The 14,741-nt window shown below is 39.9% G+C and overlaps 1 protein-coding gene across 1 annotated transcript; it reads left to right on the top strand.

Moving 5' to 3' along the window:
- The first annotated feature begins 3,290 nt into the window (after positions 1–3,290).
- LOC145487402 (uncharacterized) lies at positions 3,291–7,512 on the top strand. Its single transcript, XM_081466171.1, has 3 exons — positions 3,291–3,453; positions 5,491–5,784; positions 6,884–7,512. Exons 1-3 carry the CDS (start codon positions 3,372–3,374, stop codon positions 7,510–7,512), a joined length of 1,005 nt encoding a protein of 334 aa, XP_081322297.1. The 5' UTR covers positions 3,291–3,371.
- The last annotated feature ends 7,229 nt before the right edge of the window (positions 7,513–14,741 follow it).

Genomic DNA, 14,741 nt, shown 5'->3' with positions numbered 1-14,741 from the left:
GTTTCGAGACATAAACACTCTATTGTCTTTATCGTTCACCACTAAATTTTCTTACGCGCGCCAGTTCAAAATTCATAGTGAATTATTTTCAACTTTTTTAGATGAAAGCCGTGAAAGGTCGTTAAAGCCAAATGTAAAATTTGACAAGGAAAACAGACAAAAACCCACTTAATACATTTCAATTGGTTACTTTCTGTAAGCCCGCTTCTTTACAGAAACATTTACACGGACGAGTACTATCCATCCGGGTATTTTCCTCGGACGGGCACTATGGGCTGATAGTGTGTCTCCACGGATGAACACTATCGCGTCACGTGATCAATTTAAACCAATAAGAATCGGAGAAAATTTAGTGGTGAACTATAATGGCTGATAGTATACGAGTAGCTCAGCCAATCAGATTGCATCATTTGCATTAATATACTAGTAGAATTCTACTAATTGGTATTAGATTGAGTTTCAGACACTCAAGAAAGAAATAAAGGAGCATTTTATGTTATAAGCACCATTTAGAGGTTACGTATTGTGACGCTGAACTTCAAACGCGTAAGACTTGGCAGGATGTTATTAGAGAAAGTTTGGCTTTTCATTGTTGTCGAAATTTCAATAGCTACAGCTGTTTCATCTTTGAATGAAGATTCTAGCATCGGTAAGTGTTAGTTGATGGCAAAACTTTTGAGCCTTTAGACCATTTAAAACGTTTAACACAACTTCCGGCCACTAGACAGTTTATTCAGGATACGGGTGAATTCCGTAACAATGTTATGTTCAATTTGAATTATTTGCTTTAGTTGTTTGCTCGGTCCCACTAGTCTTTTTGTGATAAACACTGCCGAGGGAAAATAAAGGTTATTATTATATTCTTATAACTTGTATGGAAAGTTTCTTTTCTTGACTACTAAACTTAATGTGATAGATTATTTAGATTAAATCTAGCTTGGAAGACAAGAAAAGGCCTGAAGGAAAAGCGACCAGTTCGTTCTTGTTTCGCACCGACCACATAATAAGAAGCAATGTTGTTTTGTAAGACCACTAATCAAATAGGGAAAATATATTTTTGTTACCGATAGCATATTAAAAAATGCTTGAGTCTTTCTGTCTTTTTTTTATTATTATTTTAGAAGAATCCCGAACTAAATGGCAGAGAACTCGCAGAACCGCAGTTCCGCCTTTCTTTGTAGGATATCAGCGTCCTGAAGGCCTTCCGAACACTGGCACCGGAGGAGAAATACAGCAGAAACTTTCTACTGACCCTCCAGGCACCTCTCCCTATATATATATATTTTTTTTTTTTCACTTTTTGATCCCACCAGGAATATCCATTTTTATTCCGCGTACAAAGTGACGGCAGAACAAGCTGCAGATCTGGGTGAAAATTCCAGAAATGCCATCGACACCAACAATTAGAGAAACCCTCCAGGGACTCCGGGACCTAAAGGTATGTAAAATCGTTATTGTTTAGAACTGAGTATACAAGATTTAACGTGAAAGTTTTCGCCATGTTGGGAACTTTGGGGAACCACTGAAGACGTTATAGAAAAAGTGTAACAGGAAGCGAAAGATCGAACTAGTGAAATTCTTGGTCACGGCTATATTAGATATAATGACCACGTTATTCTAATAACGAATGCTTTGGACAAACAATTTAAAAGAATCAGCAATAATAATTTCGAATGACGTTTCAGTGACTCGTTCTTCATTTTCAAATTCGTGAAAACTAAAAGTCATATTCTTATGAATTCTTTACATACTAAAAATGCGAGTGAAACCCTTGTCCTCCTGGATGACAATTTCGACAAATTTCTTCGAGGGTTCATTCCACTTATTTACTTTGCCTCATCGATCTTGGTGAACATTGGAAATAGACCAAAATTCTGGCATAGCCTGAAGAATTCGATCAGCAATTTTCAGCAAGTCAGCAGAGGGGGTACGATTGGATTGGGATGGGCAGGGTCGACACCCATTACATCCACACCCTCCACCCTACGCCTCCTCCTCCCCAACCCACCCATCCAAATATTTACACTTTACTTAGGCTCCACTCTAATAAACGACTACCTTCTTGATTGGGTTTAGAATAACAAGTTTCTAATTTTGGGTGAAAATTTCTTGCACTTTCCTTGCATGCCAATTATTTGTTCTTAATCAGCAACGGTAGCCGGCGCTACTGGGCACTTTGAAACCAAATCTATTTACGTTTACAGGTGCTCCTAGCACTATCCAAGTTAACAGCGCTTACAAGGAAGCTATTACAACGGACGAAGAACCACTAATCAGATGCCACATGGCCACATGAATCCTCTAGGAATAAATACGTTTGATATACGCTTTATGAAAGCTACAATGACTCTTACTAATGCTCTACCTCAATATGAAACGCCGAACAGCGGACCCTGGGAGAGATTTGAAACAAAATTAAAGAAGTACGCTCAAAGTATGTGCTGATGTGGTACTCGAAGGGGAACCCTCTATCTCCTGACCGGAACATCCAAAAATGGTGTCACTCTCAATGCTAAACGTCAACCTGTTCAAGATTCAACTATACGACCAACCTACCATACGACAGGTTTTCCAAACGCAGTAAAACTACTACGTTTTGGGTAGTAAAATGCTTCGAATCGTCAAACTGTACGAAAACCGTAGAGACTAAAAATGATCCCGCAGAAGAAAGAGTGAGGGCATGAACCAAGGGTTCATTTTCTCTTGTTACTCTTTAATTACTAGTAAGCATTTAGAATAAATCGTTAGATGAGGTATACTAACATTTTAGGCTACAAACTTTTGTTTGATCTAGATCAAGAGATTATCAAGATAAGAGAGTTTTAAAACTCGCCTAAATGGCTCTAAACCACCTCCAGGAACCCAGAGACATCAAAACAACGCATTGCAAACATAAGGTAAGCCATTTTATTCAAATTATTTTCTACCCGTAGCATTTAGAGTAATTTTCGAAGCATTCTCATACATTGTCTTATAAACGGCTAAAATTGTAACGCAATCGCCAACAGCATAATGTCACGTATTAATCGTATACAACGTCTTGGCCGCCTGTGTTTCTACACCACCAGAATCAGTTTGTAATTTCGTTCCTCAACCGGCAAAATCGAGAAAACGCTCAGGCTTTCTTTACCAAGATGACCACATCTTTATGTCTTTAATACCACTTGATTCCCTTCAATGAATCTCACTACATCTTTCACGCTTCAAGTAAATTGACTTGTGGGAGAACACGATACTTGGCTTTTTAAAAGCTTATAACAACACGATGTTGTAAGGGTCTTATACTGGCCTCGTTAGTTTCTCACTGAAATTCCATGACATAATAAAGAACAAACGTCTCGATTCTTAGCACTTTCTAACCCTGCACAGTGATGGAAGGAAAAGTTTTAATTTTCATTATCGCTGCCGTTGTAGTGCCTACGGCTGTATTCTCGAAGGAAACTTGTGGAAAAAGTAAGTGGTAGCTTGTAAACATAGTTTTTTGGAAAAAAACGTTGATAGATAAGAGCGAACCTACAAATCAGTTTACAGCAAATTCCGTGTGCGTTAGCAGGTTTACAAACTCCTGATTTCTGTGATAAATCCAACTCTGCTATCTTTATTCCCTTGACTATTAATTAAACCCTATAAACTGCTCGGCCTCGCGATAACAACCGAAAACAGTTGATGAATTACTAGGTGGGCTATTTTTCACGAGAAATGTTTCCCTTGGTTTTGTTTTAACTTTACTGAAGTGAAATTTTTAATCATGTAAACACAGTAGCAAACCTCGGTAAATGGCGGCAAAATCAAAGTGAGCCAACCTAGGTGGACAGCTAAACGCCTCATCAGGCATGGCGTAGCTCAGTAGCCGAGGAAAAGCAGACGTTGTCGTAAGTACCGGTAAACATCTACGTAGCCCGGGCTCCGCGGCAGATGCCGGCAGGTTTTTTGCGGGAAGAGGCTTAGCAAGAAATCAAAATTTTCTTTCTACTATTCATCTACAAAGCTTTACATTTATGGAGAGTTTGGCTCGACATCACTTAGCTGCCTACAAATTGACAACGACCTGCGTTGGGCATTGGAGTAAAGTCAGAAATTGTATAATTTTCCAATAGCCTCTGTGCGACATTTCAGCACTGGCTTTCCGTGGAAACCTAAAACCGCCCGTTGTAAGAGGCCTACTTTAGTTAATTTATAGTTCCGTGTATGAAACAGCTTCTCTGACAACTACGGTTTAGTTACGAAACCTCGGTAAGCAGTAACCGTAGTAAACCTCTCTCGTGAAACACGGCATAAGAGGGGAAGCTAGAGTAACCTAATACCTTTGAACAGCTAATATCTCCAACATAAATTGTTGTTCGTAAATTTTAGTTCACGCCTTTGTGACGTCGCACCTAGATTACTGTGACTCACTGCTCTCTGGAGTGCCACAATATCAACTGAACCGCCTACAAAATTTCTTAAGCTGCAGCAAGACTTGTATGCCTAGTGCCTAAATTTGATCATATCACCCCCTACTTAATTGACCTTCATTGGCTACCTGTTGAGTTCCGGATAAAGTTTAAGGTTTTAATATTTGTGTTCAAGGCGTTGAATGGTATGGCTCCTCGTTATATCTCAGATCTTATAAGGAAGAAGTCATCTCCTCGAAGCGCTTTGCGATCTAACGATCTCACGTTGTTAGTTATGCCTCGAACGAAGTGTAAGACATTGGGTGATCGGGCATTTGCCTATGCAGGGCCATCAATGCGGAACAAGCTTCTAAAGCCCATTCAGAAGGCGTCAAACATTTACTCTGTTAAAAAACAGCTAAAACATGTTTGTTCAGAGAAGCCTATACCATTCAGTGATAAATTTTATTACTTTCATCTATTTTTTTTATTTGTAATGCTACTTTTTATATTTTAAATTTTTATAAATATGTATATTTTACATTTTTATATTTTAAAATGTAAAGCGCTTATGAATATTTTATATAATTAGCGCTATAGAAATTTGATTATTATCATTATTATTGTGAGTGACCTGCGGGAAAAAAGTCAAGTCGCCTTCTCTAAGCCCTATACGATATTAATTCCTTTTAGGGAAAATATAACGGCAAAATCGGCAAAATTGCTTAATTTGCAAAATCTTTTGTCGTTTTCCTATAAAGTGAAAAAGAAACACCTTTACAACGCGACTCACTTCTTAGCGTAGCCTAATTCTCTGTACAGAGATAGAATCGAAGAAAAGTCGAAAGTTAACAAATTTCCCGGCTTCTGTGGAAACAGAACAAAGGTCAAGAGACCCCTCCTCGCTTAAGGAAATTGCAGTAATATAGCCTTTGTCTCGCCGAACGGCCACCTGGACCGGCACCAGCGAGCTGGATTGCAGCTTTCCCAGTTTCACTTTGTAGCCTTCGTTTTATCTCAGCAAATCAAATTTAATTTACTTTGTCAATGCCATTTATTGATTGAATTTTTCATTTATTTATTTTATTTTATTTTTTTTCACTTTTTCATTTACAAGGATCCCCACGTAAATGGAAGAGAGTTCGCAGAATGTTGTGGGGCGACCGCGTCTCCCCATTTTTCGCAGGAAACAAGCGTCCCACAGGCCTTTCGAGGATCGCTACTCGTGGAAGGGAAATACAACAGAAGTTACCTAACGATCCTGCTAAAAAGCCTCCTTATTTTGTGTCGTGTTTTGATCTGGATGAAAACACCGCTTTCTATTCAGCGTACAAAGTTACTCCTGAGCAGGCTACAGATCTTGGAAAGTTTAGCATGAACGATATCAAAGTCTACAACTGGAGGAATCCAGGTATTTCCTGTGAAAGTTTTCTTAAGGCCCTAGTCAAACAGACTCGTAAGTAGTTGCAAAAAGTCCCAAGTTGAACTTGCGTAGAGACTTGCGTTGGCGGGCCTAAGAGAATCGCAAGTTTCCTCGCAAGTGCACGCCAGCCGGAAAAAAAAACTCCATTTCAAGGCTATGGGCTTAGCACCGCGCCGCAATATCCTGTATCAGGAGCCATAATCGGGGACGGAGACCGTAAGCGCGCGCCATTTCTAGTATTGGGGCTGTCCCTATGATATGGGACAATTTTTCTATTTTTAGAAGAAATTGCGCCATCGCATGCGGCACACGCGCGTACATGCTGCGTGGATTTTTGCGGATGTAGCACGGGGTAAAAGGCGTCCAAAATTCCCGAAATTTGTTATATTTTTGGTCCACAACTCAACTCGTTTATGTCTATTGGAATTTTGCTTAAATATTACCGTCGTAAGCTGCTCCAGTTTGAGTGAAGAAAGACGGTGTCGAATTTAGATTTGTCCCACTTTATATCACTAACCAAGTTCGGTTTCCACTGCTTCTTTTACAAGAACTCCACATTGCTCCACTCTAAATTTCACATATAATGAAGATTAACAGCTTTTCCGTAACACCGCGAAAAACTAGTTGCATATATATGGATATAACGGTGTTTTAACTTCAAAGTTTTCGTCCTCTTACCTCTTACCAGACGCTTGCGGGGATTTCCTTGTCTTTCAGAACAATTTCACGTGCTTGCTAAATGTTCGAACAAATTTAACTGCCTCATTAAGGAGATGCTTTTTTATAACAAAAACTTAAACCATCCCTAAACGTGCAAACAGACTCGATTCGCGCAAAGGTGTTCACTTGAAGAACTTGTGATCCTTTGTCATTATATTATATTATATTATTTGTAGAGACTGTATAGTATAGAAATCAAATCTTCGCATTAATTTATTCCCTTTGCCTTCAGAATGGTGTCACGATGACGCCGAAACGTCGGCTATTAAAATATGAGCGAAATCGAATTTTCGACCCTTCCCGCGAAATTAAGAATTTGTCTGATTTTTACAGGCAGGCACTCTTAACGTTATATTTATGTTCACAGATGTCCGTGGCCTGGACGACGCCTACTCTACAGCAATTACGGACACGATTGTAAGTCCGCTAAGCCGAGGACACATGAACCCCTTGACGCTGAATACGTTCGACAAAAGTTTCATGAAAGCTACATTCACTCTTTCCAACGCAGTACCACAGTTTGAGACATCTAACGTCGGACCCTGGCACGCATTTGAGACGCGAATACGTAATTACGCTAAGAATACGTGTGGTCCTCGAGGTGGAACCCTGTATCTTTTAACAGGAAAATCTGACTACGGAGTGCGGATTCAGGGCGGCAGTCCTGTGCAGGACACTACCACAGCTTTGCCTTATCCTAGGGAAAATTTCCCTGGAAATGTAAAACTTGTCACTCCTCGTGCTGTGTGGACAGCAGGCTGCTGTGTCTGGGCAGAACCTGGCAAGTATTTAGGAAAATTGTGGGTAGCGAAGAAAGCGGAGTCCTTTGCGGTCATGAGCAACAACATGGATGACGGCGCCTTGTTGCATCAGACGGAGATGAGCGTTTCTCAGTTAGAAAGGCTCCTTAGACCACCACTCTTGAAGGCGGTAAATTTGTTTCCAGGGAATAAAAAATGTCGACGTGCTGAGAATGATATAGTACTGCCTCAATAGCAAGTCGAAACAGTTTGCGAGTATTTAGTTTGCCAAGTTGGAAGAAGCTGAGCACGAGAGATGAGATAAACCTTAAGGACATGTAAAAGCGGTTCCTCAAGGGATCATTGAACACATCTACATTTATTAGAATATTTGGTCCTGTTTAAATCGTCATCAGGCATGTTCCCAGGAATAATTCCCATTTTATAATATACTCATTCCATAGTACTCTAATTATAAGCTGCCGGCTTTTCTTGCCGCCAAATCAGCTTATAAAGTTATCGTTTCCAAGACCAGCATGCTTTCCTTCGTCAGAGGAGTAGTAACTGGATGGTTAAGCAAGATAAAATGAAAAGGAATAATAAGACTAGACGCCTTGCTGCGTGTACCCAGGCAGTCGTTATACTGAGAAGCACTAGCCATATTGCAATTGAGCTAAATGTTCTGCATTTGAAGTCGTACGAAGTTCAATCGAATCGATGTGCTCAAGCTATTCCACCTTTGATCACATTTCTTGGAATCGATTGCTTCTTACTCGTTTGCCGGCCTTTAGGGTGTGAAATGAGTCAAGGTCTTAACATCAGCCTATAAACGTTTTAGTCTATTTTCCTTAGCCTTTGTCGTTGTTGTTGTTGTTGTTGTTGTTTTTGCGTTTCTCAAGCAAGCCAGGCATTTTGAATTGCAGAGTTATGCGGATAGCTCTTTTGGTATAACATGATTCTTGATAAATTCACTCAAAACGTTCGCTCGTAAATTGATCTCTTGTAAGGCTTGCAGACCAACTCGTTCCGAAAACCATTAACGCCCTTTAGTGTTGGTCTACCGCGAACGGTGTGTTCGTTTGAATGTGATTTCATCGCCCTAGAAATCATGAAATACGCGCTAACTTTTCACGACGACAACTTCTGTAAACTTCCATATGCTGCACGCATACACAGGTGACGCATGCGCTTTAGAGACCAGACGGCGATTTGTGACTGAACGAGGAAAAAAAAAGAGCCGAAGTTTTAACCCAGGCCTCACTTCCTGGGTAAAAAGTGTAAAATTGTTCTAATAGTGAACAGTGCCAACGACGGAAGAGGGTAATAAGAAAACGGGATGCCATTCGAGTGCAAAATAATCCTTTAGACTACCACCCAATAATACATTTGACCGTACGTTTATCTACATTTTTGTCGGATTCGACTAATATCATCTCTTCTTAAGGATATAGTAAAGCTTCATCGGAGGGCAGCTGCCTAACGGGCTACGTACACGCGCCGGTGATTTCGTTTCCGCGAAATGAAGCAGCCAGGAGTGCGACATGCTACTCTTTCAAGAAGATGGCTGGCTGTATACCCCGAGGGCTTCCTCTAAGAAATACAACTAAGGCCAAGTTCAGACGCCGTACTTCACATGAGCCGAATCGAATGCAATTGAGAAAAATCCTTTGTTCTCCCTCATTAGCATTCGATTCGGCTCATGTGAAGTACGGCGTCTGAACTTGGCCTAAGGAGATGATTACCCGAAAGCGACAATATATAACAAAGCGAAGCTATACCAGTCAAACAACGGATCGTTGACCTGACCTTGTACTTTTAAATTGGTTTGCGAGAAGTTATTGATTCATTAGTTCAAGGGAAAAATTAATTGCCCTTCCCAATGCAATTCTCCCAATCCTCATCATCTTCCCACCGTTTTCCCCTATATTTTCCAGTCAATACTGAGCTATAATAAAAACTTTCAAGCTTTTCTTCCCAACCTTCATTCATTCGCTCCAGTGAGGATTTCTGCCATTTGAAATTTTAAACTAACAGCGATTAGCTTGTGGGAGAACATGATAGCCCCACCCACCATGCTAGACATAGTAAGCTATCAATGTTCCTTTCCACGGTACTTAACTACCTTGGAGATTAAAATGCAACTTGAAGAAACAACACATGAAGGTTCGAATGCTCATCAAAAATACGTTGAATTTCGATAGCCTTCAATTCAATTAGGGATAACTAAAATATCGATGGTTTAATGCTGCATTCCCGTGAAGGCAACTTAGGAGAAAAGTGCTGCACTAGAATTGTTTCATTTTTTGCCTACGAATGAAGAAAACCAACGTCTTTCACATAGCAAAGCAGTCGTGTCCTGTTTTGATCCACTAGCATGGGCTATAGCAGCAAGAGCCTTTCTAAATTATGATCTACTTCTAAATTATAATCATCAATCTAAATTATAAATTATGAACATTTTGCGTGCCGATGACAGCATTACTTTTATTTTTTGTTAAGTCTTAGAAGAGCATCCATTTGAAAACCATGCAGTATTAAAATATGAGTCTACATCGACCCTCTCAGATTTTGTTCAGATTCTTCGTAGGGTTACATAATAAGGTGGTAATGCAGTGGGTAGAATATTATCACAACATTCTTTAACGTCTAAGAGATATCGCGGTCAACGTGTTCATGATCGGTTTTAGGTCAAAAATTAACCATATTTTGACCCAATTTTTGACTAAAATATTTCTAAAAGCATTTAACCTTTCCAGCTCAAAACGCTGGTGTAATTAATATCATGTAATTAGACTGCAATGATGCCATTGAGATTTCAAATGACTTGGTGGTTTACTAACACACGCATTTTAAAACTAATGCCCGGAAGGAGGTGTTGAGCGGAAAAGACTTAAGGGTAAAAATAAGTTTGAAAATCGCCGATGCGGCATTATTTCAAAAGTTTCTTTACCTACTATTTTATGAAGCCTTTATCGGTTAATAAATATAAGCAAAAAAAAAAGTCTGTAAAGTTTAAACCGTTCATGAGATTTTGATGGACAAAATTGTGCTATATTTCAGAGTAGGAAAACAACGCAACGAGTGTCGTAGCATAATGGATAGGTCTGTTGAGTAAGCACCAGATTCCAATCCATATTAACATTTAACTTTTAAAATAGCTTTTAATGTTAGTCAGTTATCTTGTTATAAAGTGCCTTCGCTATAACAGCCCTAAGGCGACGGGGGAGGCAGATAATCAAGCCACATGGAAGTCGCTATGCACATGCCTCATCGATCGTCTGCAAACTTACATTCACGGACAAAATGATCCGGAAAAAGGACAAACCTCCGAGCCACTGGTTTCATTTCTGCCCGGCAGATAGTTTCAATAATCAAAAACAATTCGTAAGGCTTAAAGATGCAATTATCTTGATAAACGAAGGGCAACTGCTCTTTTCCTTCCGGCGACATTTTGTTTGAGACTGGTAACCGTCCTTTTTATATGTCAGTCACCCCCTCCACCCCCCCCCCCGAACTTATGTGTTACTAAACATCACAGGGATAATAAACCCTGCGGAACAAGTCTAAAAACCGACCGATCTCAAGAACATGAGAGCTCTGAATTCCCCGATCGAATCGACTAAAATAGAACCGATTGCCTCATTCCTATGCACGTTAAAGTTTGTGCTTGGAAGGTTTTGTCTGACTCCCTGAGCGCAATGCCATATCGAACAGCAGGGGTATCGATTATCGCTCGATCGAGATTTCGACTAATCGGAAGTCAGATATGGAGTTAGATGGTTAGAGTTGTACCGAGCACTCAGAAGAATTTTGAGGGACTGGGTTCAGTCAATATAAAACACGGACTGCGGACTGCGGACTGCGGACTGCGGACTGCGTCCGCGTTTTGTACCTCAGTCCGTGTGCTATACCTAGTCGGTAGTCCGCAGTCCGCCGTCCGTGTATTATAATAACTGAACCCAGTCTCTCAAGATTCTTTTATTGCATGTTATATTTTGTGTACGCATATTTAAGTAGGCTAGCTCATTATGCAAATCCAGAAAGCACGCACATCCACGCGGTGTGTATGAGCAAGCAGAATAAACGTCTTCGACAGCGCAACACACCAGATAACTGCTATCTATTTCCGGGTTGTGGCTTGTATTTTGCGCTTAGCGTTCTGCCTCAGGTCTCCCTTGTCGCATTTAACCTGAGCATTGTTGTTCCAGTCAAAAAAATGGATAGCGCTGTCCAGCAGATAAATGAGTAAAAAGTGTCAACAAAGCCAACTATACTATCCACTGCGTGGTAATTTATCCGATAGATAGCATTTCGATATAACCACCTACAGGTTTACACCAGCACGACCATGAAAATTCATTCAACTCGAGACATTCTGTCGTAGTTCTAGGTTACCGGAGCAGAACGTCGTTTTCCTTAACTCGTCGAGTGAGAAACCGAAAACAGTCGAGAGAGGAAAATGGCTGCGCGAACACTGAGTCTCGCCCCTAGTGTTTGCGCGTCCTTTTTCCTTAGCTGTGCCGAAATAGAAGGACAGGTCACTCCGTGTCGTTTTGCGGGGTGCTCCCGGCCTTTCATGACTCAAGCTCACACCAGTCCGACTCGACATTTAAGCCATTTGAAGGCTACCAGAATTTGCGGTTGGCAAACATTACTTAAGAGTAACAGTCCTAATCAATTAAGTGCGATTAAATCCGTTTAAAGATGAGTCATTTCTTAGCATTTCTCCCTTTGTCAACTTTGTTCTAGTATCCTAGGTAAATGGTTTTGACTTTTTGTTCCTATGATAAAATTTCCCTCAGCTGCATGCAGGTTTGACTGCCATATCTGAACTCACATAGGTCACCATCGGACTTGGGTGGCGGGGGGTAGGGGGGAGCGTGACCTTATTGCCCGAAAAAAATTACACGATGCACGAAAGCGTGAGTGTTGTTCAAACGCACTCAAATCGCAGTGAAAACAAGAACGCTCACAATTCACACGTCAACTATGAAACTGTTGTCATTCCGAGGATAGTTATTTTGAAACCTCGCACACTCTATGACCTCGATCGACAGCCTAGCAAAATCAGAAACTTAAAAAAGAAAAAAATTTCTCCGTACGAAAAGTGCTAGAAAATTTTAAAACGGCTCTAGCTTTGTGGAGCCATTTAAAACGGCCCTTTTCAGAGCCACCACAAAAAGTCTTGGTATTCGTTTGCTTTTATTAATTTTTTTTTTTTTTTCATTGTTTTGTCGTTGGAAATAATATCTATCTCGTGGATTTCCATGACACACATTTAAACGATATATGGCTTTTTCAAAACAGATTTCCTGGATCATTAGATCATTTGACCTTAACTCCGTCTTGACAAGGCAAACGTCAGAGAACGTAGCCTACAAACCTGGCTTTGACTACCTTCAAGACTGTTTTCTCTCAAGTACTTTTGCCCGAATCATCAACTTTTTGCCCGAAAAAATTCAAAAGTTTCTGTAACTGAGGGGGGTTGCAGCCCCCCCGCCCCCGCCCGCGGCCCGTACGCCTATGGTCAGGAGTGCCAGGAATGTAGATACTATTAAGTAAAGGATGACACGAAAGGGACATTATACATTATAAAGCTAAGTTATAACTAAAATATCGGCGGTTTTGTACAGCATTCCCGCGATAGCGACCTAGGAGGAACGTGCTGCACTGGAGCTGTTTTAACTTCTGCCTACGAATGTACATACCCACTCTTTCACACAGCACACTCTTTCACACGCTTCGAGGGCTTCATATTTCATTTGCTAGGGATTCTCGCCAGCCCACATTTAGCAAAAGGACGATTTTCTTTGCAAATATCTTATCAGTTCTTTGTGACTTTGTACTTTTAAATTTTTAAACCCGGAGGCAGCAGGAGGTATTGTTGAAGGTTTTGCCACTGGCACAACACCAGTTACAAAAGACTGTAGGCACCAAGATGTGAATGGCTAGGAAGGTGAAAAAAACAGGTGGTGATTCTGTTTTCTGGAGTGATTGTAAGAAAAACCGTGCTAAGCCTTTTTTTGACAAGGGCACACCAGTTTCTTGGCTTCGAACTATTGCCTTCCCAATGAGGCCCACAAATTCAAATTCCAATAATCCAAATTGTTTATTGTTTCAATTTTCCATGTCTCAAACTACCCTTTCTTTAAAATCTTTTTAAGATACAGAGTTTTTAGGAATGTTTTTATTGCCACATCGTGGCGTTAAAAATCACCAGGTGTGGGATGATTTCAGCGCAACATACCTTGACAATACATTGCAATGCCAGTGGTTTTGTTGTTGATTTTTTTCAAGTTTTCTAAGTAACTTAAAAACCTGCAAAACTGTTACTCGACCTTTGTCGGAATTGAGAGATTTGTCTCATGTAGCATATCTGTAACGCTGAAATGCTGCATCACCATGGTTGTAAAATATCGTTAAAAAGGTAGAAGATGTAAAGACATGAAAAGTTATGAAATATTCCAAGAAAGTGGAATCCCGCCCTACGGCCAGCCCGCTCATACGGACAGCTTGTTATTACGACAACTTTATTCCGGGCCAAAAAAAGGCTCAGTCCGTCATCAAAACATTTTTTCTGTTATTAACAACTTTGATATTTTATTTGTTGAGCTAAAGAACGTTTCTAAGAGGTGTTACGATGCATCTAACTGTTGTTGTTCAATAATATATTATTAAATCAGTTTAAAGATAATTCGCCTACTTTCTTTATTTTTTTCTTCTTTTCGCAGTCCCCATTTTAGAGGTATACGGTTTTAGCGTCTTTGCTAAAAGAGAATTTAAGCAGGTTTTATTGACTTATTGGAATAAAAGAAATTTCTAACACCACGACCACTTAACGTCATTTCAGAGGTATTTACCTAACTACTAAGTCATTTTCAAACGATAAACTAGGTCCTGAAGTTAAGCTGTTGATTCTTTCAGTCACAGCAGTTATTTATCTTGGGCTAACAGCGAACTTAGTTGAACTTGGCTAAATTTTACGTAAATATGAATAGATTCTATAAATCTATATCGGTGTTTTAAAGACTTTCTTAGAGTTCTTTAACAATGTAACCCTTATAAACGAGGTCAATTTGAAAGTAAACATTTTTCGAGCTTTCTCCTTAAGATTAAGAGGCTTTGTCAACAATTCAGTTAAAAGAGCTTGCAAGTCTTTCATAAAAACGTCATTCTTCAAACAATCTTGACGAATGGGTCATTGTGTAACAACATTATTTATTTACAACAGGTCCATTATCCCAACTGGTTTGAGACTTAATTGCAACACGCTAACATGACGGGGTTTTTTTCATTCACAATCATTTTCCAGTAGACTCGGCTAAATTGTATTCTTTAATATTTATTTCTTTTGAAAAAACATTAGAAATGACATGACTGATGAGTAGCTGACCTCTTTTTCTTTGCTTTCGTTTTTATTCCCCTGAATTAAAATCAGTCTAGATGGAAAAGAACTTGTGGGCGAACATGATACTCAGTCTAAAT

Source organism: Orbicella franksi, chromosome 1 (assembly GCF_964199315.1).
Source record: "Orbicella franksi chromosome 1, jaOrbFran1.1, whole genome shotgun sequence".
NCBI classification, from domain to species: Eukaryota; Metazoa; Cnidaria; class Anthozoa; order Scleractinia; family Merulinidae; genus Orbicella; species Orbicella franksi.
Note: the sequence above shows the minus strand (reverse complement) of the source record. Positions and strands in the feature narration are given on the sequence as shown.

What these genes read in the sequence shown, in the direction of transcription:
- LOC145487402 (XM_081466171.1), top strand. Translation starts at nt 3,372, where the DNA reads ATGGAAGGAAAAGTTTTAATTTTCATTATCGCTGCCGTTGTAGTGCCT. An exon ending in GAAGGAAACTTGTGGAAAAA is followed by an intron (nt 3,454 to 5,490) that starts GTAAGTGGTAGC and finishes TTCATTTACAAG; the next exon opens with GATCCCCACGTAAATGGAAG. An exon ending in CTACAACTGGAGGAATCCAG is followed by an intron (nt 5,785 to 6,883) that starts GTATTTCCTGTG and finishes TTATGTTCACAG; the next exon opens with ATGTCCGTGGCCTGGACGAC.